Raw genomic sequence first — 24449 nt, 5'->3', positions numbered from 1 at the left:
ATTGACCTGAACATACTGCAATCTGTTATTTAAATAGCTCTTTAGCAAGTCAGATGCAATACCACGTATGCCATAACTGTTAAGCGTGCGTAGCAGGGTGTTGTGATGAACGCAAACAAACGCCTTTCGGAAATCTAAGAAAAGGCCAAGAGTGTACTGTGCACGACGGAGCTTCTCGGCCTTTTGGCTAAGATCAAAGTGTCTGTCTCTCTCGATGTTCTTAATAATTTTGTCTTTTACTGTTAGCAGTGCCTGCTCAGTTGATTTGTTTTTCAGAAATCCATACTACGAGGATCTAATAACATTGTACTTATCGAAAAAAATTTCGAGACGAGTTTTAATGACACCTTCAAAGACTTTTGATAAAACGGGCAGAACAGAAATTGGTCTATAATTAGATATGTCATTCTTTCCCCCACTTTTATTAACTGGACATACGCACGCTATCTTCCCCCCAATTTATTTATTTATCTATTCACCACCCAATATAAAAGCAGTGATCTACAACGAGTTATTTTTGTCCAACTTAAACTACTGCTTTCTTGCATAGGGCAAACTACGTCATTCAATTTACATCAATTGTTTGTACTTGAGAAAAACACCGTTAGACACATAACTGTCATTCCCTTCAATACACATACAGAGCAACTTCTCAGGTGGTTTAGTGTAATACCTTTTCGTACTCATTATTCATATAATACGGTCACACGATGTAAACATAGTATGAATACTAGGAAGACAGGATAACGCCATTATTGCACTTAAAGATTAGGACACCGATATACAACGCCTTCATAAAAGAGTATTGGAAAGGCCATTTCTGTCAAACGAGATATGGCGAACAAATGCTTCAATACACCGTACCTTTACTTCTAAATGTTTTTATGACAGAGAGATCGATGTCACAACTGTCAGTAAAAACACATTAAGCTCTATTTTGTGATGCGTTCATGTTGCCATTTATTGCGTGGGTGTGCTTGTCTGAAAAGTAATATGCATTATATTTATGTAACCCTGCAATTCTCTGGATTTCCTGTAGTTTTTCCCCAACAGAGGCTGTAGGTAACAATATTCCGTGTCTGTAATTTCGATAGCGAGATGTATGCTGTTTTATTTTTAATGTTTTTTGTGCTCACATAATGTTTGAAATGTTAGGAGGTGTATTTCTGGTTTTTCCTACTGTATGCCTTCTAAAGGAGGCCCGAGCTTCTGTCAAGTGAATCAATTTTCACTTTTAGTTCTGGCTTTCGCCTATTCAACATGGAAATAAATTCAATTCAATAAAAAATGGCGTTTGGCAGAAATTCCGGCTGGCCTAAGCACGAGCCCTAGGCCTTTCATTTTAATAGAATCAGCTTATGGGCAGGAGGCCTGGAAAATAAAGAGCAGTCAAATTTCAGAGAAATACGGGCGTACACTCGGTATACCATTAAAGGTGCCTTTCCGCGCATACACTGTATATGGTTACTCAATTTCATCGGAATGCTACTCGACGCAGTATTCCGATCGCAGGTAAACTTTTCTAGGACGACGCTGGGTTCTGGTTCCTTGTAGCGTGCCGTCCGGCATTATTAGACGGTAGGTGAGCGAGGTCGATGTGCCATGGGCTTCAGGAGACAAGATGACCAGGCAGTGACAACGACGTTGCGTGTGCAATAACTTGAACGGTTTATTTAAAACATGAGTGAAGATTGAGATGACGTGAAAGAGGGTTACATGGCGGAGCCGCATAAATGTTTAGTATATTGTTTTAATATATTGAGTAGCCCTTGGACCTTTTGTGGGTCTAGGCCCAACGTGACGTGACAGACGCGCTATTTTTCTTCTGATTGGCCGCCGAGTAACGTGAAAGCCGCAGGTGTCTGTCTTGTGATTAGCCACTGAATTACATGACCAAAATCCTTCCCTTCCCGGCGAGGAGGTCCTTCTCTTGCCCCCAGGTGCGTAGGACCCTTCTTTCTCCGCGGTGATAATTACTTCTGGAAAAGCGGAAGTGCTTTCAAAGCTCCCAAAGAGCAGTTGACGTCGCCGTCAAATTCTTTAGTCGAAAGAGACTTTCTCCATCACCACAATACAATTATCACCCCTGTATGAACTTGTCAACCGGAAGCCCTTTCTTCTCGGTCGACGTGACACTCAATACATTTTTCGCACAAGGGTGGGGCATTGTCAGCGTTCAACCACGCCACACACACAATCATTCCAGATATTGCCTTCTCCTCGGTGAACGGAAATTTGTTTTCTTGAGCCATTCAAAGCACAATAGAAACATCTTGCAGAAACTCATATCGCAGTCGAAGTCAGTCGGCTTGTGCCATGCCACTCCCAAATATGCAAGGCGTGAGTCACACGCCCCACTTGATCGGCCCTGGCGGAAGGCGAGTTGTAACAGCTTTTGTAGAAAATAATCAGTTCAATGTGCTGGTGCCAATTAAGACTTCCGTAATAAATTACACCAAGGTACCTAATTTAATCTGCTTGCGGTATAACATAAAGGCGACAGGCGAGGGAAGTTCACTGAGTCTGACACGTGAAAATACTAGAAGTGCAGATTTACTTGCATTGATGGTCATGTGTAAATTATCCAACGAGGATTCTAGATTACATGAGTATGCCTGCAAAATCCGGAAAAGTGAGTGAATGTGACCAGCCGCAGCACATTCATTTCTTTTTTTTGTGTGTATTCGGTGACGATGTAGTGGTATCTCCTACACAAAGCATCGATTTTCTCAAAACCTGCCGGCAGCAAAATGATTAGACGTTTGTCACATAGTGCCACCTACATCTATCTCTCTGTTAAACCAAAGTATTTTAGTTTCCTTTTTTTGCTGGTTTGATATTGAAAAGGAGGAAACCCGATCTCCGCAAGAATGCACACAGGATTTGAGGAGTATTATCGGAAAAGTGTGCTAGAGCACTGCGCCAACGGTTTCGAAGTGGCGTCCGAAATACTTGCGCTCCAGGAAGTCTGTATTTGCGTAACGCGCGGAAAGAGGGGAGCAGTACCTGTACTATACAAGTGCTAATGTTTCTAATGAATAAATAAAGCCTGTTTCCGAGTGCGCATTTCTTAAGACGGCACGTCATACACCTATTCATCGTAGCGCAATGAATCACGTTGTCCCAGAACCGCAGTGACGTGCACATTCTTTCACGCATCTTCGCAACGATGGCACGCTGCATTGTCACGCGGGATCGTAAATCTACCCCGGCTTCCGGCCGCTTGCGTAGCAGTGAACGAGATCGCGCCGTCGTCATCCGGCGCGTTATAGACGTGGCATACAAGCTCTTGTTCCGAGCTACGTACGTACCGCTAAGTGAAGCATATTTGCGAATGTGTTTCACTTAGTTGGTAGATATAATATGGAATGGAATTAGAATGTTCCACTAACTCAGTGAACCTTACGTGAAACGATATGGAACGATTACAGCAACAGTCGCAATGGCTCGAGCACCAGAAGAGTCGACGCTAATGAATACTCGTAACATGTAGGTTATACTTGTATGCGGGACGTCATTGCAAATATGTACCACTTACTTAGCGGAACATATGTGGACGAGATTACGAGCTGTTGTAAAACATGATGTGAAACACGCACTTTGCCGCGATCAGATCATTGCGCTTTACGTTTGTAGTATTAACCATGAACGCGTTCGAAACAGTACGGTGTACGTACTATTCGCGATGGAAAGAAACGCGAACAGCGGAGTGCGTGGCCGAAGCATAACTGAAGGTATAGTGCGCGCCGTCCAGTCATCACCATTGACAGTCGCGCATGTCTGGTTTGATTGCGCTTTGCGATGATGCACCCCCTATACTGCGATATTTTTGTTTCTCTTAGTACAGTTTGCGCTGTCACCATTACTGCGCCGTCACCTTTTCTCGTTTTCAAATAAAAGAGAAGTAGAATAGAGACAAAAATATCGCAGGATAGGGTGTGCAGCATCGCACAGCGCGATCAAACCGGACGTGCGCTCCTGTCAAGGGTGATGACTGGACGGCGTGCACTATACCTTCAGTTTTGCTTTGGCCACGCGCTCTGCTGTTCGCGTTTCTTTCAATCGTGATCGTACATAAATTCTTTAAAAAAGAATAATGTTCGGCTTGCACTTTTTTTTACAGCAAGTGCCGAATCGAGGAGTTTAATGTCAAACAACTCCCTCTGGGGTTCTTTAACGCGCACCCAATTTCCGCTACATGAGCGTTATTGTATTGCGCCCTCGTCGGAACGTGGCCGCCGTGGCCGGGTTCAAACCCGCGACCTTGTGCTCAGCAGCTCAACGCCATAGCCACTGAGTCACCATGGAAGTAAGAAATATAATGTAAATGGAAAAAGGCTATACCTTAATCAGCTTATATGAACTTGCAAACGTATAACTAAGGTAACTGTTTGCAAGTTGGTATATGATAGAAGTGTTCGGTGAACCATGGTCATTCAACATATATTATTATCGGGATACTCCACCCGTGTTCGTTTTGTTGATAACTCTAGTTATGATGCGCAGTCATATTTCCACCTCAAGGCCACGTTGAAAACGTGGCTCTCGGGAACGGTGGTGGTAAGCAAACTTCACTAGGCTGGGAGCACCTGCAGGCAATAATCTCTTCCTTCGCGGTATTTGGTGTAGAACTTGTAAACCGTATCTTACAATTTCTTGAAATCAGAAAATGGGAATGCCCTTGGATTTTAGAAGAATCCTGGTGAAAGTAGCACTCTGTGTAATTGCAAAACACCGATAAGGCAGGGTATATTTGACGCAAAGAAAGGACGGCATCTGTAACGTAATAATGATTCCCTATGTAAATCGTGCGGGAGGCAACTGCGCGAGGCCAGCACATAGGCATATATGTGGTCAGTCGCATTCAGTCATCGTGTATATTATAAAACGCATCGACAGCGCAACATGAGAGTTCGGGATCAAATAGGACGAATAAATTGCTGTAGTCGAGCAAGAAAAGTTAGCTGACTTCACGTTCTAAGGTGCACGTCTTGTATGGCATCTGTTGCGATCTGTAGTTATTGTATGTGAGCTGACGACTTACCGTTCACATGTGTTGTAATTTGTCTCTTCTACATTCATGTAGAATGGCTTTATGTTCAAATTCGCTTTTAACGAAATTTTTTGTGTGGTGAGCTGTTTTAGTGCATTTACGCAACCTGACTGGCTCACGTTTTCACTGGTACCTTTCTTTTGTTCAGTGCCGGCTTGTTATGCTATGTCATATTTAGTATATACTTGTTCTATGAGAAAAGGAGTAGTGGGTGGCGCCTACAGGCACCGAAGTCTGTTTATTATGATTTATTGAAAAAATAAAGCTGCACAAACTGGCAAATATGAGAATATAACTTCCGGCCCGGTATGAAATTGGCGTGGCGTTAGGAGGTGTGAAGGATGAAAGGAAACGTAGCAGTGGCCAGTCGATACTTGCAGCTGCTCACGTTGCAATAGCATATATAACACGCATTTTGAAAGAACAAGTTTAATTTTGAGCGAAATACAGGATGTGCAACGAAACGTAATCGAGGTTGCGGTAAACTACTTGTACACACACACTTTGTTTATGATCATCTCGTAACAAAACCTGAGAACATTAAAGCAATTACCACCACCCGTAGGACACAATCAGAGATAAACATTTTAGTGACCTTCAGTGACCGCATGCTAACAGAATGCACATGAAGAAATACAATGAACTTAACTGCGTAGATCCGTTAAGTAGTTTGTACAAGGAGATGCGTATAAAATAGCAGTGAGAGGTGAAAAAAAAAAGGAAACGCATGCGCACGTGATTTTGCAGTTTTTGAAATCGAAACTGTAAGCGTTTGCCCTATGAAACGCATCTGCACGACACTACTCAAAAACAGAAACATTCGATCTGTCTCGACTGTTTTTTACACTAGCGGCTTACAACCAATACAAGTGAAGTAGAAGTATAATTTGTGTCTTGTTGAGCGGCACTAGGTTCAGACAATTTCACCGTCGAAACTTTCACCGTCGACAAAAAAAAAAAAGCAGCCTAGATGTACTGCCAACATAAATGAGGCTGATATTTGATCAAGGCATAAAGATGACGGCCAAATGAACAGGCTTGAATTATTATGAGCAAGAGTAAAATTAGCGGATTGGAATGGCAGTGAGTCAAGGACGGTTTCACTCTGAGAGCACCGAATGCATGCGCAATTGTTTGCTGTAAAGCAACTTCAGCTGGCTGTTTCGAAATGGCTGTATTACGCTTTGCTTACACTGCAACGCTTTATGACTAGCTCTTACACCGTTTACATCTATGACTACGCTACAGCACGTGTTGCGCCCTACTTAAAAATATGTGGTTCGGAGCACACGACAGGACAATATGTGGACTATAGCTGCTCAAGTTTATTCGTGTCACTCTTAGTAGAGTGACGTTGCGATATAGATGGTTTGATACAGGGCGAATTTGTTTTGAAATCTGCGGGCTATTCGTGTTGAACTAAGGTATTGCAGAACATAAGATTAGAACCGAAAAGTTACGGGATGTTTTATAGAAGCGCGTGGGGGGGGGGGGGGGGGGAGACTAACACAACATTCATAGTCGATGTCATTCGTCATTCACCTTTGTCTCACCTAATTGTTTATGCAAGGTGGGGATGACATTGAATAACTTGCTCCAACATCACAAAAGCTGCTTATACATGCGTGGTTTGACGCGCTACTATTTCTTCATAAAGCAGCAATCTGCGCAATGGGCCACGCCGAATGGCTGCTGACCGCACGCGGCTTTCACCTTCGCAAGCTAAAAATAGTTTATAAGCATGCCTGCACGCTGCCCGAAATCAATTTGTACCAGTCCCTAATTGGAGTCAACCGGACTCCAACACCTTCCTTCTCTGCGCGTTTCATCAGTCAAGTCTTCGTGGTTCACTTGGCCTCTTAAGCTGCACAGCTGCGTCTGCCTCATCCAATGCTTGTCCTTCCGGTTGTGTTGCTCCTAACGAAAAAAAAAAATGAAAAGTGCGTATGTGGCTAATTGTTAAAAATATTGTCAAAGATAAGCGGCATCTACTTCGCCTATAAACTTCAACGCGTTTCTGCTCAGATTCACTTCTCAGTTAAATTCAGTAACACGAATCGTAGTCCGTATACAATATCGTAATTGAATTAACTCATAGCATATGAAAGCAGAATGGTTTTGCGCTGCTGTCTTTTATTTCTATTACTTTCGTGGGATGCAGGAAACTGCAACAGATGCTTACAAAAATTACCAAAAACAAACAGAAATCTAAAGAGCACGAGGAATTTGAAATTACTGACTCAGGTTGTATGGGTTGTCGAATGATAGCAGTAAATCAGAATACGCAATACGAGCTTCATCGACAAGAGCCCATCAACTACTTCCGATCATTTGTTCCTGATTAAGCGTTTCTCTTAATGAAATGAAATTAAACAAGAACGATTATAAGCACCCCAACGCGATGATGGATGCTCCTTTTCCCTAGATGACACGAACAAGACTACGAACAGTACAAAATTAAAGCGGGACGATTTTTAAACAAAATATTATAGTTAAAATAATGAAATACCAATACATAAAACATACACACATGACCCACAGCGTGCACAAGGCAACACGAGCTAAATCGATGAGGCATAAGGAAGCACCACTTGTGCTCATGAGCGATGGGAATAAGGGCAACCGAAGGGGTGAATTTTTTATTCACTGCTATATAAAGGTACCGCTTAACGTCTATTATCTGTTGGCTTCATAAGATTCTGCTGGTGGGGCTTTAAACATGCATGTCCACCGAATAAACGGTGACTACTCTAACTTGCAGATATGGGTATATACCTAACCGAACGAACAGGGAAATTTTACGAAAGAATAAAAGCAGTCTGAAACACAGGAGTGAAAACATTCAAAAACGTTCCAACAAGCAACAGTGCAATCAGGAGCGTTGCTCTACAAGGCGTACCCCTCATAATGGTGTGTATGTAACTTTCGGAGAAACTGACTATATAACATCAACAGATCACTACCACCGTGTGGTAGTTCCTGAAAACCAGGTTATTTCATGAACTTTGGGAACACCGCATTGCTGCCACCTCTGATACATGGACTGGAAATTTCTGGTGACAAATCAATCTTTCTTTTTTTTAACTTTCCTGTTTCTAAGTAGCAAATTCCTGTGCTTCTATTAGTCTCAAAAGTAAGGACTAGATTATTCCTCAAGTTTCCAACACAGCAGTACAATATGCCTCTCGCTGACTGAAACAACAGACGAGCATGCTTTAATACCAGAAATAAAAGTCACGTACTGGCGTATCTCACAACGCCACCATTTGGATCGTCCTGGGGAATTCTGGAATAATAAACAAGATACGTATAAAAAAACCATTATATGGCGCGAGGACAAATCACATTTTATTTAAAAATGTAATTAAGAAGCTAGCACCCTGCAAGCCTAATCAGTTAAGCATCGTATACCTGCCTGAGATTGCGTAGCAGTAAGGTGTAACAGGTTCGCAATAAAAGAAAACGATAGCATAATGAGGCACGTCTTAGTGCGGGGACTCTGAATCAATTTCGACCACCCGTAGTTCTCAAAGCTCACCTAAATTCAAGTAAACTAGCGCTTCTTTATTCCGCAGCTATCAAAATGTGCCCGCCGGGACCTGGAATTGAACCCGCGACCTCGAGCTTAGCAGTGCAACACCATAGTCACGACGTCATCGAGGCAGGTCAGGTTCAAGTAAACAGCTTTCGAACAAAAGACGCGTAAGGCTGGATACGACGTTTGGGAAGGGGGACTTGTCTAGTGACCACTCTTGTAAGTAGTGACCGCTATTTAGTGAATCGCACGCTGATTCCTTGCGTCTAGCTTAAAGCGCTTGAGCACAGAGTGTTTTTCAAGCAGCTCCCGATTGTATACGAATCGTCGAGGTCCGTCATGAAAGAGCAGTCACCTCATCAGACGAGGGTCGGCTCTGCTCTCTGTTTGATAGAGCTAAGGAGCAATTAATTACAAGTGTAGTATAGCATCAGTGAACATTAAGGGGAGCTCCGTGCGCGATTTCAGTTTTGATCACAAGCAGATCACATGTACTGAGTTCGAGCCTGCCGAAGGTGGTGTCCACGTATAAATAATTGGCCAGTTCAGCTCACCTGTAATAACAATAGCGCCTGCGACAGCAGAGAATGCAGACCACTGCGACAAAAGCAACAATGAACACCGCTGCCAAGCCAGCAAGGGAAATGTTTGTCGTATTCCACTTCCAACTGTCAGCTTCCTTAATAATTTCTGTATCTGAAAAAAAAAGAAGGATCACCAAGGTTAAATTTTGTGGTAATTTTATGAAATCCTTGTGCCAGAAAGTTTGCATTTATGTAAATGTTACGGTTCGCTAACGTAGCAGTGTTCGCAGAGCACTTAAACCAAAAAGTTAACGACTGTAATGTATAAGTATATTGACGGATATCGCCACACAGAACACCATGTCGTTTAAATATTGAATATTGCTTCTCTGAATTAGCGCACATAATTTAACACCCCGCTTTCATGTCAGAAGACAAAGGCGAGAAGTGCTTGTCTTCGGTATGACTACATGTGTTGTTAACACGCAGATATGTCAAAGCCAGGTAAAACAGGATGGACTGTTGCTTGGCTGGCGAGAAGTGCTTGTCTTCGGTATGACTACATGTGTTGTTAACACGCAGATATGTCAAAGCCAGGTAAAACAGGATGGACTGTTGCTTGGCTGGCGAGAAGTGCTTGTCTTCGGTATGACTACATGTGTTGTTAACACGCAGATATGTCAAAGCCAGGTAAAACAGGATGGACTGTTGCTTGGCTGGCTGGATATATAGGGAGCTGCGTCGGTAAACTTGCCGTGACATAACTGAAGTTCGAGATACCCTTGGCGTATTGTCTGGGTGACCTTCCCGTCGACACAACGAAGCACGTAGCGCCCTATTCCTTCCTTACTGCAGTAGTAGAAGCCATTGGAAGTATTGAAGATGTTTTGAAAGTACTCCAAGCACAAGTCGACGGGAACAGGATCTGCGTAATTGAACACACACACCATAAAAGCGTAGCTGTCAATTTACGTAGCTCGCTGTTAAAAAAAGAAGAGATATTGCAGTAGCCAAGAACACAAAAGGAAAGCCTTTATTGTCCAGTAACTTTGTAGTTATTTAGAAATAATGGGCGGAATGTTCCCGCCATTACATAACTTGCGAACGCAATCCAAGGTAGTTTCTGCGCTTCTAATTGCACCCGCAGCAACGTCCCTATTTTGACGTCACAAGGCACCTCAAAGGATAGCTGGCACACCCATTGTTGACGTCCACTCATCTATAACTTGCCCCATCGGTCACATTGTGTCACGTCCAGTTGTAGCAATTATGCAACGAACGTGACATTTTGCCCATCCTGCGCAGTTATGCCCGGCGCTGTTTTTAAACAAAATCTTAGTTACGATGCTTCCGAGGGCTGCCACACGACCGGGTAAGATATCACGAGAACAACCAGAAATCCGACTCAAACAAAGCAGTGGTTAACCTTGCGTCAAGCAACATATTGCTTGGCAGGCGAAAGTGAAAGCCAGGCAGGGAGTATCTGGGTGGTCGCTTCGAATCGACTGTAACTAGAGTCAAGCGTTATCATGTTAACCGAAAGTAACTCTTTATGTAGGCTGTACTGCTAAGGAACATTTATGAACTCGGAAACTGTACACGTTTGAATGCGTGTCAAATTGCTTTAAATGCTCTTATAAACCTAAATTGGTGTCCACTTGATGTAACCGAATCAATGAGCATGCACTCTCAATCTTACCTGAAACACTTCCATTGAAAATTCGCAAGGAAGGCTGGAAGAGGCAGCCAGTTGCTCCTGCCCTTTCTTCGCAAAGGTGAAGCCTTCGCAGCACGGCACCAGGAGCCTCGTTCCGGAAAAGTCAGCTCCACTGTTACCGCCTCGCTTGAAGAGAAAACACACAAGCCCTTAGAGGAGCCACTAAACTGTTTGTGAATGGCAGAATTTACATTTAGGGGCTCTCAGCTCTGTAAGATCATAGTGTTATTTGCGTAATACAACACTAGCAATAACGTTCGAGAAGTCTTCTTCATGTCGTTCGCTCGCGGCTAAAAAAGATATTACACAAAATTCACGAACTTTTGCAACAAAACAAAGAGAACGAAGCTTTATTTTTGGTTCAAGTTTTCAAATTAAGCCGATTTCTTCAACTAACCATTAGGAAATATGCGCAATACTGGTAGTTAGCTTTTCCACACTGGCTGGTTGCCCTACACAAGATGGCCGACATGCCGCTATCGGCATCACTGAGCCGGTGAAATAGGCTTGTAAAAAAGTGAGGATGTAGTAAAAATAGATATTGGGAAAGATAACGGCACCAGTTCGTGATGTTCCTGGTTTATTTTCACTTTTACATGGTGACAGCTGCCATCATATGCCATTCGAACGAGATGTGTGGGTAAGCTCACTCTCAGAATTTCCCATTGTAGTGATAATACCGCATTGAGAAAGGAAACTCAGCGAGTTGGTAGGCGTTCAAGTTGGATCTCGTGCAGCTCTTACGGTTGGACGAAGGACAAGGAAAGTACACCGAATATGCGCCGACTCTCACTGACTCTCAACTGACTTTATTCCGAAACACCGGAAAGCAATAAACCAACGGCACATGGTTAAAACCGGTGACAGAAAACGGAACACTTGCAAAGTTGAAAACACACTATTAACAGCCAAGCGCACCAGTCGGGCTCTATCTTAGGCTGCCGCACGAGCTGACCAAATTATGAAAATATTTATCCCACAGCCGTATTGTGGGTTGACTAACACATCCTTTCCCTTTTCGTCTGACATAAAATGTTTCAATTATTTCACGCGCAAGCTGCACTTTGACTCGATAGCACCATTGTGTTTTTGGAATGCGAGTGAAGCCACAATCTCGGCAGTGAACAGCTAAGCGAGAGAGCTTGTTTTCTACTATCGAGCGCTTACGCTCACTCAGCTTCACTTTCGTACACCGTTTACTTTGGCCCTACGTACGCTTTGCCACAAGATAACGGAACTTGGTACACGATGCCAACTTCACAGCCGGCAAACATAGACACGTGCCTAGTGCCAAGCCCATTTTGAGACCTTTTTAGCGTGCTGCTTTGTTGCGAATGCCTGTCGACCTGAGGTACTGCAATAACGCTTTCGTGGCTTTCTGTGCCGTCGATCCGTACGGCCATGGTCATTCAAATGTGCGCGAAACTGTGCTATCTCTCTTCTGTATCTCTTCATCCCTCTGCCCCCTTCCGCCAGCGCAGGGTAGCAAACCGGACGTGCGCCTGGTTAACCTCTTCAATTTCCCTCTCTCTCTTGGCGCACCTTCCGGTCAACATCTTGGGCGAAGAAAATACGACGTCTACTCCACAGCTCTTCGAAACGTTTTTGAGGCCATGCCAAAACTTGTGTGCGTAGAGAATAACTGCGCATCTTTTTGGCTTGCGTTCACTTTTGTTCTCGCCTGTCGGGTGCTCCTTCATCTTTGCGGACATCATAATTTTCTTCTTCGGCATTAGGGAAGCCTGGATTTGTTTACTTGTTCCTCGAAACTGAGGCACAGGCTGCCTACGCTTCATTTTTCCAAAGATAAGCGGATGCAGAAAAGTGCTGTACCGTGCTTGATTAGCTTGAATGGCTGGAGCTGAAATTAGGCAGTGGTTTCAAGCTTTTTGGATTGTAGCAGCAGCAAACATGTGTTGATACTGAATTTTTCTTTACTGCAGCATTCCAACTGTGAATTTTAGCCCTATAGCTCATATTCTATAAACAATTTCACGATATCCCCGCAGTGTCGACTATAAACGCGGCTGTGAAACAGAACCGAAAACCAAGAATGCTTACCTGCACTTAGTCACATTGGCGTAGACCAGGTCAAGCCCATACAGGTTTTTCATCTGTAAAGAAAAAAAAAGTATGGTTTCGAATTTTCAGCTATACGACAATTATTATTTGGTAGTGTACACATATACACACAAGAATGCTGCTCTTGAAAGAGCATGATGATTCCCGCTTCCAGGCGTGGTGATGCAGCGCATGTCTGCATTTGAAGAAGACGAAGAAGAAGTTGTTGTTGATGATGATGTGGCAAGTAATTACAATATTTGACATGTAGTGGAAAAATTAGGTTCGCCAGTCGTCTTCTAAACATTAAAAGGCGAACAGAAAGGTCTGTAGTATATGAGACGAAAAAAAATTAAAAAATTTTGAAACGCCATCTACCACAGTGATATAAAAAAAAAATCGCGCAGAAACTCCGCTGGAGTTGTTTAAGTATGCGTAAGCCTTGTACCACTTGCCCATCTCCAGGCAGCGCAGCGCCATTATCAATCTTATCAAACTTAATCGGACCAGCATAAACACTTTTCAAGCTTTATTGGTCATTATCAACCCTATCGGACTACATCCGACCCTTATCAACTCTTATCGGTTGTTATCACCCTTATCGGACTAGATACTACCCTTTTCAACCTTTATAATCGGTCGTTATCAACCTGCGAAAATGGATGTCCAGCGAAGCTGTTGCAAAACCACCACTACAACTGCTGAGGGAGGTGTGCAATTCTTTACTGATGGTTCGGATGCTTTCTTTGAGTTTGTTATTTATTGAAACGTATGCTGTTCTTTCTGTTCTGTGGGCGATTTCAATTAATGTATGCACGGTAATTTTTCAGCTATTGGCTGCAATAACATTGCTTTTTTTCCAGTTTTCAGTATTCAAATACTGTTTAATATCGTTTATGCATTGCGATGGGGTCCAAGTGGTAAAAGCTTCAGAACAAGAGGAAAAGCTGCATGCTCGTACTATCTTAGTAAGGTGAAAGATTGGGCCAGTTGGTTTTGCATCAAGGTCATAGATGCGTGAGTTGAAATATATACCTAAAGAAAGAGACACACGAGAAGAACTACCATTCTAGAGCCTGCTCATACTAGAGCCTGCTCAACGACATTAAAAACGTGTGAGCGTGAAAAGTAGCATTGCTTCTCGAAGCAGTGATCGTGATCTGCACTGCAATGCGAGATGGCTAGTGGAAGTTTGTGACATGTGCAGCAAAGCTCTTAGCAAGTTTAATAAACAACTAAATAAAAGCAACTAAAATAGACCAAGGAAAAGAGAGATCTAAGAAACATGAATTATCTAGCACATTCCTCTTGTACTTAAGATTTTACCCCTTGGACCCCATCATAATGCATAATTAAACGATATTAAAAAGTGTTTCAATACTGAAAACTAGAAAAAAGGAATGTTATTACAGCCAATCGCTGAAAAATTATCGTTTAGACGACAGAAATCGCTATTTGTGTAGATCGACACTAAAGAAGCCTACCAAGTGCCCGGGAACATATGCGACTAGTTCACACTATCTTAGTAAGGTGAAAGATTGGGCCAGATGACTTGCATCAAGGTCATGGATGCGCGAATTGAAATATATACCCAAAGAAAGAGACACATGGGAACAACTTCCATTCGTATTACCCTTCTAAGAAAATGTGGGCAGCGCCCGTTGACGATAAGACGATGATCTTAAACGTGGTTGAAAAACATTGCGGGATGAAAGTATAATTTCCACTGTAAACTTACAGCGTTCTGAACAACTGCAGTCAGTTCTGGGTCATTGGCAAGGGTCTTGGGTTCCGTCATTTTCTTCCGATGTGTCATGGTACAGTGTGAACTTTGTAACATACCGGAACTGCTCCTCTAGAAATGCAAAACGAATATATTAATACTCACTCGAAGTAAACGAAATGGCTGAGAAATGGGCTTTGGAGCAAGTTTCACTGTTGGAACAATATTTTAAACGCAATATTACGAAAAAAGAATAGGAGCTGGGACACAAACCTAGAGCTAAATCAGTTACGGGCGTAATGAGATCAAAGAAAATTCAGTAAATACGCATGCACCCTTCCTTCGCATGGTGGACTTAAGCGTTCGTGAGTCTCTTGTACTCATCCCAACGTCTTCTGTTTCCTGGGGTCTGCAACACTACCGTGCAACGGTCGTTGTAACATGTCTTTCAGTGAAACAGCCGTTGTAACAGTTGTCTCAAAATTAAATTTTTTATGCCTCAATGTACGAAAAGCTGCAAATTCTACGTATCACCAAAATCACAGAAGAAACCTTTCGCTCTGTTATTAGATGGCACGTGGAAAGGTGCTGCAATAATATGGCAGCCCAGCCTAATAAACCCGAATTGCGCTGGCATCAAACCATGCACTTCTTTGTCTCCATGCCTATTAATAACAAAGACAAAATATCAAGATTAGTTTGCTTCTTTATATGCCCAAAAGAGCGCTTCAATTACACCTTTACATGTTTACGGCAGTTATCTCAAGCCGGAGCCAATCACCCGAAGGTCACATTCAAACGCACCTATCGCACCAAATGTGCAAGAAGTCAACGTTTATTCAATCAAGTAGGTATGGTTAACTGGGGTTCAGCTGGATATATATTAAAGTATGGTTTCATTTGCTCCTATTCATTTATATGTAAAACGTAAGTTTGTGCGAAGAAATTAGAAAATACAAATGCATAAACATAATAAAATTCATAAAAAGAACCATATAAAACGCGCAAACCCTAACGCATACAAGAGGGAAAAATAGACTAATCATCAATAACGAACGTGAGCCACTGTTTGAAATTGTCTCTATTATTTTGAGCACAGGCCCGTCACAATAAGCAAGGAATGCACTGCAATGAAAGCTTTCCTTTCAAGGCCACAAACTGTCCATGGTCCAAGTATTCTCCCAAGTGGCACTGGATGGTTCTCCAGCTTTCTAAATTTTTTGATAGCTGCCACGTTTGCTGAGCATATATGAGACAGTCCAGGAAAACGTGGGCTATATCTACCTGCACCGCTTCAACAGGCACGTGACGCGAAACGTGCACGATACATTGTATGCAAGCAGTCTGCAGCGCAAGAGTATGGAAATCATGTGCGCGTTGGTGACCCGTGGATGATAACTTCTTAACACATTGTAGGGCCACAAGCCCTGGCACACGAGTCTTGCATTAGCGACACAGCTTTCGTTCGGTCACATGGTTTGGCCTTGTCAAATTTTCTAAGTGCCTAGCTCCGAATTTTCAATTGGACTATTAACTTGGGTGATACGCATGAAATGCAAACGATATTTTGCATACCACCACGCTTATTTTTACGCGTGAAATCGTCAAGATTAAGTCAGAGGCCGCTGAGATGGGAGAGGAAAGCAAGCACCGGAGGAGGAGGGCGCCTGGGGTGGGAAGGAGGAGGGCGCGTCGCGGAGGGTACGGAGGAGCTCGTGGTGCAGAGGGGAGGATGAAGGAGGCGGATCGTAGGCGGAGGCGTGTTGGGTTCACCTCCTCCGGCAGTTGCTACGGGCTCTGTGTGCGCAGTGGAGGTACCGGGTTCCTCGGGCGATCGAGATGCCGAGCGCCGAGCGAGAAGGACCGCGCAGCAACGCAAGCGGCGACAGGCCGAGCGTGAGTCGACCGACCCCGATGTCGTCAGCAAGCGCCGCGCAGGAGGTGAACAAGACCGGCAAAAGGTGCGGGCTAGGCGTGCTAAGGAGACTCCCGAAGAACGTGCTAGGCGGTTTGCGACAATGCGGGTGTGTCAGGCAAGGCGGCAAAGCTCAGAAACTGCGGAACAGCACCCGTACGCTTGCGCGTAACCCATGTTCACGAAGGGAAACCTCACTATATGTTTTTTTTTTTGATTCCGGAGGTGGTGTTAACAAAGCACAATCTTGCGCGCCCACTTTCGCACTCCATCGGTTTAGCTCTAGCTTGGTTTAGGACACCTGCCCACCCTCCCCCTGGAGCTTTCCGCGCCGGCGGGAGCGCGCGGCGGCAGTTAAGCGAGGCCCCTCCACCTCCCTTTGCTCCCTGCAGACCGTTGTGCGTGGCTAGAATACTGCGTGCTTCCTTCCCGCTTCCCGCCCTTGCCGGCTCACCGTCGCACGCTTTCACTCGCACATAAAGCGTGCGGCGCGTGGCGACGATTTTATCGCCTGTGGACTTTATACGGAACCTCACGGTGACGACGACGGCGACGGCCGAAATGCGCCTGGAGTGTCCATATAATTACAATAAAAAGCGGCATGCATGAAGCTTAGTGTTTGCCACGTGGCCCGTTTCAAGACTCCAGACAAATAGTGGTGTCATGTGAGGACAGTCTTTAGGAATAAGAAGTGTATTTTTTACTGGACAATGGTCGGAAGAAGTTGCACCCACCTGGAATGCACTGCTTGGAAGTATGATTCCACAGGAGCGGCTCAGGGCATACGCACGTCTCTTTGTTACCTTCGATGACACACCGACTAAGTGGTCCAGCGCATTCGCGCATCTTTTCTACAGTGCAGTTGTCTGAAAGAAGCCAGAGCAGGTAGTGCAACAAAGCGCGATCCGAACTTTTTTATGAAACCTAATCGAGGCATCGTTCGTCTCGTTTGGCACTTCGCATCGTCATAATGAAATTTGAAATGTTGGAATTTAAATAACCGTATCTTGAAGTTAGAAAATGAGGCAGCTTGCGGGTGTTGACAGTTAACCTGGACGTTTTGAGAAGTACGCACGGAAATTATACCTCGCAGATCTTATTTGCTGCCCTCTATAACGTTAGCACCTGCCTAAAAAATGCCGCCAGGAGGTGTCCGTGTTAAAAACCGACAAACCTCTCCTTTGAACACTGTGACGTCATACAGTACGCATTGTCCGAACATTCTTGCTGAAATATCATTCTGTCCATTCTACCTGCATGTCCATTCTACCTGTGACATCCGTTGTGTTTCAATAATAGATCAAGACGCTACTGGTTCTTTGAAGACAGAGCGGGGAAAATGGCAGGCAGTAAGAAAGAAACATGCTACAAAGGGGCTACAAAATCGCAAAAGTTCGGCCTAGCGCTCAGTGTGTACAGGTCTTTCGTAGGTGCCTGTAATTCCCGTTCTGTTTCTGGAAGCCACGCTGGGCTAACTCGTCCAAATCTACGCCCTTGAAAACAATTACGCATTGCATAATGACAAGAAAACGCACAAATGTTCCGCCACTGCATACCTTAGCGAAGAAGCCTCCAAATAATGAAAAAACAAAAGGAAAAAGAAACTCCGCTTACATTAATAACTTCACAAGAAAGTTAGAGTTGTTCCGAGCAGCTGGAAATGGTGAACATTACAAGCACTGGGTGAAGAACTACGAAAATACATCCTCGTATTTCACAATGTCACAAAAGCTCGGGACGTGGCAGTTGTAACAGCAGCGCCTTCGGACTTGGCAGATGACCTGCGCACCTTTCTTATAATCTGTGTATCTCTTCCAACAAACAATATCAAAAATGAAAGTGGATGCAAAATTTCGACTCAACGAATTTTTAGTGGTAACATATATGGCATGTCTGACTTTTCTTGCGACAAAAAAAATGTTCAGAAATTATCGACGATGATTGTCAATGTAAGCAAATAGCCGAGCTCTTTTAGAAAGCAAATCGCTTGACTAAGGTAGTCTGATTCAGGTGATGATTAAGTGGCAGCGCCTTTAATAAATTCATTCATTCATTCTCTTCAAAAATGATGCGTTAGACGGCATATACTTGTTGCACTGAGCATATTAAGGCATCGTTTGTTGTTTCAGTGCGCCATTTCGTAGAGAACATAGCCAATAAGTAGCACATATGTATTGGTGGTAAGGTGTTTGTACGTATAAGCCGATTCGTCGTATGTCTCCAGCGGCGCGACCATGGGCGTGGAAGCTGACTGCCCATCTGCTCTACGCCTTGGAAGCCCTCTTCCGCGGGCGCCACACGGGGAGAGGGCAGGGTTAGAGGAGCTGGGCTGTTCTTCCCGAGTGCTCCACCACGGCCCGTAAAGCTCCAGACGCCATAAATCTATCGCGCGACCGCACGTGCGTATCAAAGACGTAGCTCGCGTTCTGCTGTGAACGCACCCCGAAGCTCAGTTACCTGAGAACGTGTGCCTTTGTATCGGCGCCTTTGAATCGGCACTGAAGGCCCTACCACCACCGACCACCACGAAAAATAGTCGAAGAAAGCTATTCGCTTTCTGTTGATAAGTAGGGGGGGTTCAGTGGCTTACCCGAACATCTGCCGTCCTGGTCTAACGTGCTTCCTGGGCACCTGCACTGGACTTTTGAGTCTCGAAATATGCACTGGCGTCCTCTCTCGGCACATTGTTTAATTTCTTCGTCACTGCAGCTTTCTTTCTCTGTAACAAGGTGAGTTGTGGTACAAATGGCGTTATAACGAATGTTAGTAGAAGTTTCATTTAAAGAGTGAATGGTTACGTTAGCTGCGTAATTTATTTTTATACGCAAACAGCGAAACTTTCTAGTTATTATTATAGCTATAAAATAAGGAATGCTTGGTCACCACGTGAACCACGTTGCCATCGGGGAGCAAGATGACAAGATAAAGCGTACAAACACGAAGAATGACAATTAGTTACGCATGCGCAAGAAATTCAGTTCTTTGTTGGACTTCCTTAGCGTTGCCCGACAAAGAACTGAATTTTCTGTGCATGCGTAACTAAATGTCATTCTTCTTGTTTGTACGCTCTATCTTGTTATCTTGGTCTCCGGGGCAATTTGGTTCACGTGGTTGGTGACGTGCTTTCAATGGCACTTTTCTTTTTGTTTGGTTCTGTCAAGAAATTAAACTTCATTGCTGTGAGTAGCGCCCGCGTGTCTCCTTTTTGTCCTCGGGTTTACTAAGCGCTTTACTACTGCCTCCTAGAAGAAGGTGGGAAGATGACAAAAAGGTAAAAAAAAGTAGAGGTCTTGTGATTTTATTGGGAGCAGAATAAGTGACCGAGACAATGAAGGTAGGTAGGTAATCTTGTTAAAGCTTGATGGTGAATGCAAAATAAAATAAAATAAAAGAATTCCTGATCAAACGACGTGTGTGGGTCGTAGTTTAGAGAGCAAACCTATTTTTTAGGGAGAAAGTATTGCGAATAGGTTCAAATTCTGTAAACTAACGCTGCTTTACCTGATTTCGAATAGCTTTTGTTAACAGCGTTAACACAACGGTACCGCAACAGCGGTAACCACAACTATAAACGAAATGAATGTACAAAAACGTCACAGGCCTGCACGGCACACGCAGCACAGTCACAGCGTAAGCTGGTTGAGCGGCGCAAGAGTAGCTCCAATTTCGGCGCTACGCATAACAGGGTCTTCGCGGCAAATTGTCTTCGCCTCGATTTTGACGACAACGATCTAAACTGTCCGCCCGGCGTCGACAGCGAGCTGCTGCTTGTATTGCTCTCTGCACAGCAGTCTGCTGAGCCCGATGATGCCTGGTTGTAGCCGCGCACGTAGCTCTACGATTCGCTTTTTCAGCAGCGGTTTGTACCGTGTGAGGAGACGTCATACCATGTACCGAAGAGGTACCCAGAATACGTGGCGCACATTTAACATCGAGATAGCGTTGATTGCGCACCTCGTTTGAATCGCATCTCGTCGTCAGCGCCTGCGCGCGCAGTGGTTGCAGGCACTTTAACTAGATGGCGCCGCCATACTGGCGGAGGCTCAGGTCGTCTGCGTCTGTGCGCCTGCCTATAGGGCGCGTTTCTGCTGCCAGATAGCATGCGCTTGCGCGGCTCAGTGGTACAGTATCCGACTCACACGCTGCGGGCCTGGGTTCGATCCCGGCGGAGAGCGGGTACCTTTTTCCCGCATTTCCGATGATAGCTGTTACGGCCAAACGCCGGCGGCGGCATCATCGCGAACCGAAACGCCTATATATGAATGAGCCTATAACAGCTTAAGCTGCACTAAAAGAAACTGCCAAAAATCAGAGCAAGAAAATGAATCAGGTCTTACTGTTGCACGATAGTCCGTCTGCGCTCAGTTCTTCGCCATCTGAGCACTGGCATGTGTAGTTTGTTGTGGTTTCGTCCAAAGCATTACAACCACGCTTACATATCGGCTCTACAAGACCAGCACTGCAGGCATCTGCATCCCCAATTTAAAAAAAAGAAAGAAAAAAAGCCCTAAGTTCAAGCACATATGCACTTCTAAAACAGATAAAGGTTCTCTTAACTAAGTCTACTCTTAATAGAACATGCTACTGGGCTAACTGGTTCAAACGTGCAGGATTAACAAGCACACAAGTTAGATCTCATACTTGCTGGACTAACGGGTGTACACTTTAGGCGAGTCCTTTCCTCACTAGCACCCAGTCCCCCACAAGCATATTTGCAGGATTAACAGTTGCACACTTCTGCCCTGGCAAAAGAAATCAAATTAAGCTACATCGCATACTTGCAGGATTAACAGGTGCACAGTTCAGGCGAGGCAAAAGAAAGCAAATGGAGCTACATCTTCATATTCACAGGATTAAGGGGGAAGTGGGTTCTAGAAAAAAAAATATTCTTCGAGATATGGTGCTGTAAGGTTGCACATATATGTAATGATATGTGCTTATTTTGAATATCCAGTTCATTTTTGGTTATCCCCTCTGGTTTTAATTTTATGTGAGCTTCCTCTAAACAATTTTTTTGCAAAGGCTTGCAAGTTTACGTTCTTTCGAATACGCTAAGCAGGGTATCAATGGCTTTTGTATCATTCAAGGAATGCCGTAAGACCAACCTTATTGCTCTGCCTTACCTAAAAAACAAGTTGCGAGACTTCAAGGTTGAGCACCAGAAAAACAGTGTTTCGAATTTCACCTTCGAAACCTCGCAACTCATGGTCTAGGTAGGGCAGAGCAATAAGGTTGGTCTTACGGAATTCCTTGAACCATACAGAAGCCATTATTACCCTATTTAGCGAAATCTATGCATAAGATATTTTGCAACTCTTTGCAGAAAATATTTAAAGGATACTTGCATTAGATTAAAACCAAATGAGATAAACAAAAATGGGCCTCATATTTGAAACAAGGACATGAAATTACATATATGTAGAAGTGTACAGCACTCTAGCAAAATAAATATAGATTTTTAAAATTTTCGGTCAAGGACCCACACCTCCCCTTAACAGCTGCACACTTTAGGCGAGAAAAAAGAAAGCAAATTAAGCTACATTTCATATTAGCGGGATTAACAAGTGCACATGTTAGGTGATGCAAAAGAAAGCAAATTAAGCTACATTTCATACTCGCAAGATTAACAAGTGCGCACTTTAGGCGATGCAAAAGAAAGCAAATAAGCTACATCTCATACTCACAGGATTAACAAGTGCACAAATTATACCGGGCAATACAAGTCGTGTGTTTGCCCTCTTTTGACTCGGCGAAAATGCGCCTGTTTATCGTCTATGTATTCCTAAAGAGCAACGGTTGATAAAGAAAGTTAATTTACCGAACACACAACCTAAAATTTATACAAAAGCACGTACTCTTGCAAGTGTTGCTTGTAACGCTCCATATGGTACCTGGTTCGCAGTTGGGTCCGGAACCGTGAGGCTCTGCTTGCAGAAGGGAGAGAACATTTGTTGTTTACTCACCACTGTGGAGAGCTGATTTCACGAAACTAATCGGAGTAAAATGGCTCATGCTCTGGTAGAATACTGATATAACAATGCAGCAGTGCGTCTGCTACTAGCGCTGAACAGAAGCAGGAGAGCATTTCAAGTGGGCATGAAATATTTTGGCCCAGGGCATGTCCTCACTTTCCTTTAGAGCAAGGATACTGAGTCTAAAATAAACCGAGAAGGCTGCGCGAAAGTATATACGGTAACAATGTAATTGTCTTTGCCCCATTAACATTATGATTTAATACTTGGCAATCGACGGTGAAACATTTGCTATACTTGTACTTGCAGTGAGAATAATAATGACTTTACGAACGTTCGCATTGTTCTTACCGTTACAACTCCCGGCCTCCCATCCTTGACAGCAACGAGAGTCCTCTCTCAGCTTGGGATCAGCACAAATTTCCCCGCACGTGAGGTATGGGAACAAACAGGCAATGGCTGAAACGCATTACAGATACCAGTTTAGATGTTGATCCGTGTCATGCATCATGTGTGAGGTATCCTGTAGCTTTTTTTAAGACCTTTTCGCGAATACACAAACAGAATTGAAAAAAAAAAATGGAATGACGACACGCCGGGTCAACATCGCATCATTCAAATTTATTGATAGGCTGTGTGCAAAGTATGACTAACTATTAAAATTGTCATGCTGCTGTTGAAAATATGTCTTGTTCTTAAGGCAGTACAGCATACTAAAACCAACCAATATACCTGCAGTTGACGAACCAGCTGACGCAATAAGCTCCAATATTGGGTGGTCGCCGGGAAGATGGATCGGAGAAAACGAGCGGATGCCATTGTACTCATAGGAGACCGATGACAACAATAAAAAAACGAAATAATGGGGACGGCTGGTTATGTCCCACAACTTTAGATAACGCGACAGTGAAAAGACATTTTAATGAATCCACTAGCGAGAATTCAGTGGTTCAGTTGTCTCCTTGCAATGCAGTTTATAATGTGACAACTTAGGGAGAACTGGAAAACCGACAAATGGCGTGCCGGTGAACGTATCGAACTGGCAGCCAGCACGGTGAGGGAAAAATCGACTGTTCTAGTTGAAAACTGCCCAGCTAGCAAACCTATTCAGATATTGGCACTTCCAAAGTGACCAGTATTAAAATCCTGCGTTGTCTTTTGAAACAAGGCGTTTAGGTACTGTGGACTAGTACTTGTTAACAATATATACTGAAACTACTAGCATTTAAAGGTGCATTTTCACGAGTAATAAATAGAGAGGGAGGAATTTTATTGACAGGAAAAATAGAGAGGTCGAGCTCAGCTGGTGCCCTCTATTCTGGTCCTCCATGAGTTCTAATAATAATAATAAAAAAAGAAGTGCTTTTTCAGCAAGCCCTCGCATGGTGATCATTAGTTCTATTCAGGAGCGCAGATAACTCCGTTATAAGGAAACGGCAAGTAGCTATTTTGTCGCGTACCACTTCCGAGGTACAACTTACACTGGCACATTCCTTTGTCAAGCAGAGTTCCACGAGGGCAGACACATTTGACGGGACCATTCCCATCGCTATATGCTTTAAGCCGGCCGCCAATGGATGCACACTTTTCCATGAAGGTGGCTTTCGCTGAAAAATAAACAAAATAGAATATTCTGAAGCTTGAGCCTCGCCCTGCACGAGGCGCGAAGCACTAGTGCACATTTTTTGCACAACTAGGGCACATTTTTTGGAGGGTAAGCTATCCTATATACGCGTGTTCTGCACAGGCGCTTTAGCTATAGTTAGCGCATTAGATTCGACGTGAAAATGCTGCAAGCGACCGAATTCTATAGCTGATAATCTGCTTGCTTCCTTATATACGCCACATTGCCTTGAACAAGGGTTTCTCATTCTTTCTTTTACGGCATTGTGCCTTCTCACCGATGGACAGCGCACTAACCACACAGCACGAAAGAAGAGGCAAAATAC

At 43.8% G+C, this 24449-nt stretch overlaps 1 protein-coding gene and 1 long non-coding RNA gene across 6 annotated transcripts in view; both read right to left on the bottom strand.

Moving 5' to 3' along the window:
* Window positions 1-5472: 5472 nt before the first annotated feature.
* Window positions 5473-9279, bottom strand: LOC119456176 (uncharacterized). Its single transcript, XR_005193075.2, has 3 exons — window positions 9143-9279; window positions 8296-8339; window positions 5473-6970 (listed from the first exon to the last, which is right to left on the bottom strand). It is a non-coding gene; the product is annotated as an uncharacterized LOC119456176 (long non-coding RNA).
* A 591-nt stretch (window positions 9280-9870) lies between these two features.
* LOC119456175 (glycoprotein antigen BM86-like) overlaps window positions 9871-24449 on the bottom strand; it is a 29056-nt gene continuing 14477 nt past the window's right edge. For 3 of the 5 annotated variants that reach the window (XM_037717800.2, XM_049669587.1, XM_037717802.2), the window contains 10 exons: window positions 23982-24107; window positions 22852-22959; window positions 22384-22452; window positions 20866-20997; window positions 19119-19247; window positions 17263-17394; window positions 14629-14745; window positions 12891-12943; window positions 10812-10955; window positions 9871-10037 (listed from right to left, as the gene is read on the bottom strand). In XM_037717800.2, the coding sequence (XP_037573728.1) occupies window positions 14660-14745; window positions 17263-17394; window positions 19119-19247; window positions 20866-20997; window positions 22384-22452; window positions 22852-22959; window positions 23982-24107 (782 nt within the window). In that variant the 3' untranslated portion in view covers window positions 9871-10037; window positions 10812-10955; window positions 12891-12943; window positions 14629-14659. Of the gene's footprint in view, window positions 10038-10811; window positions 10956-12877; window positions 12944-14628; window positions 14746-17262; window positions 17395-19118; window positions 19248-20865; window positions 20998-22383; window positions 22453-22851; window positions 22960-23981; window positions 24108-24449 lie in introns of all 5 variants that reach the window. The other 2 variants (XM_049669585.1, XM_037717801.2) reach the window with 2 other exon arrangements.

This window comes from Dermacentor silvarum, chromosome 6, assembly GCF_013339745.2.
Source record: "Dermacentor silvarum isolate Dsil-2018 chromosome 6, BIME_Dsil_1.4, whole genome shotgun sequence".
Classification (NCBI taxonomy): domain Eukaryota; kingdom Metazoa; phylum Arthropoda; class Arachnida; order Ixodida; family Ixodidae; genus Dermacentor; species Dermacentor silvarum.
This window is presented reverse-complemented; position numbering and strand designations above follow the sequence as displayed.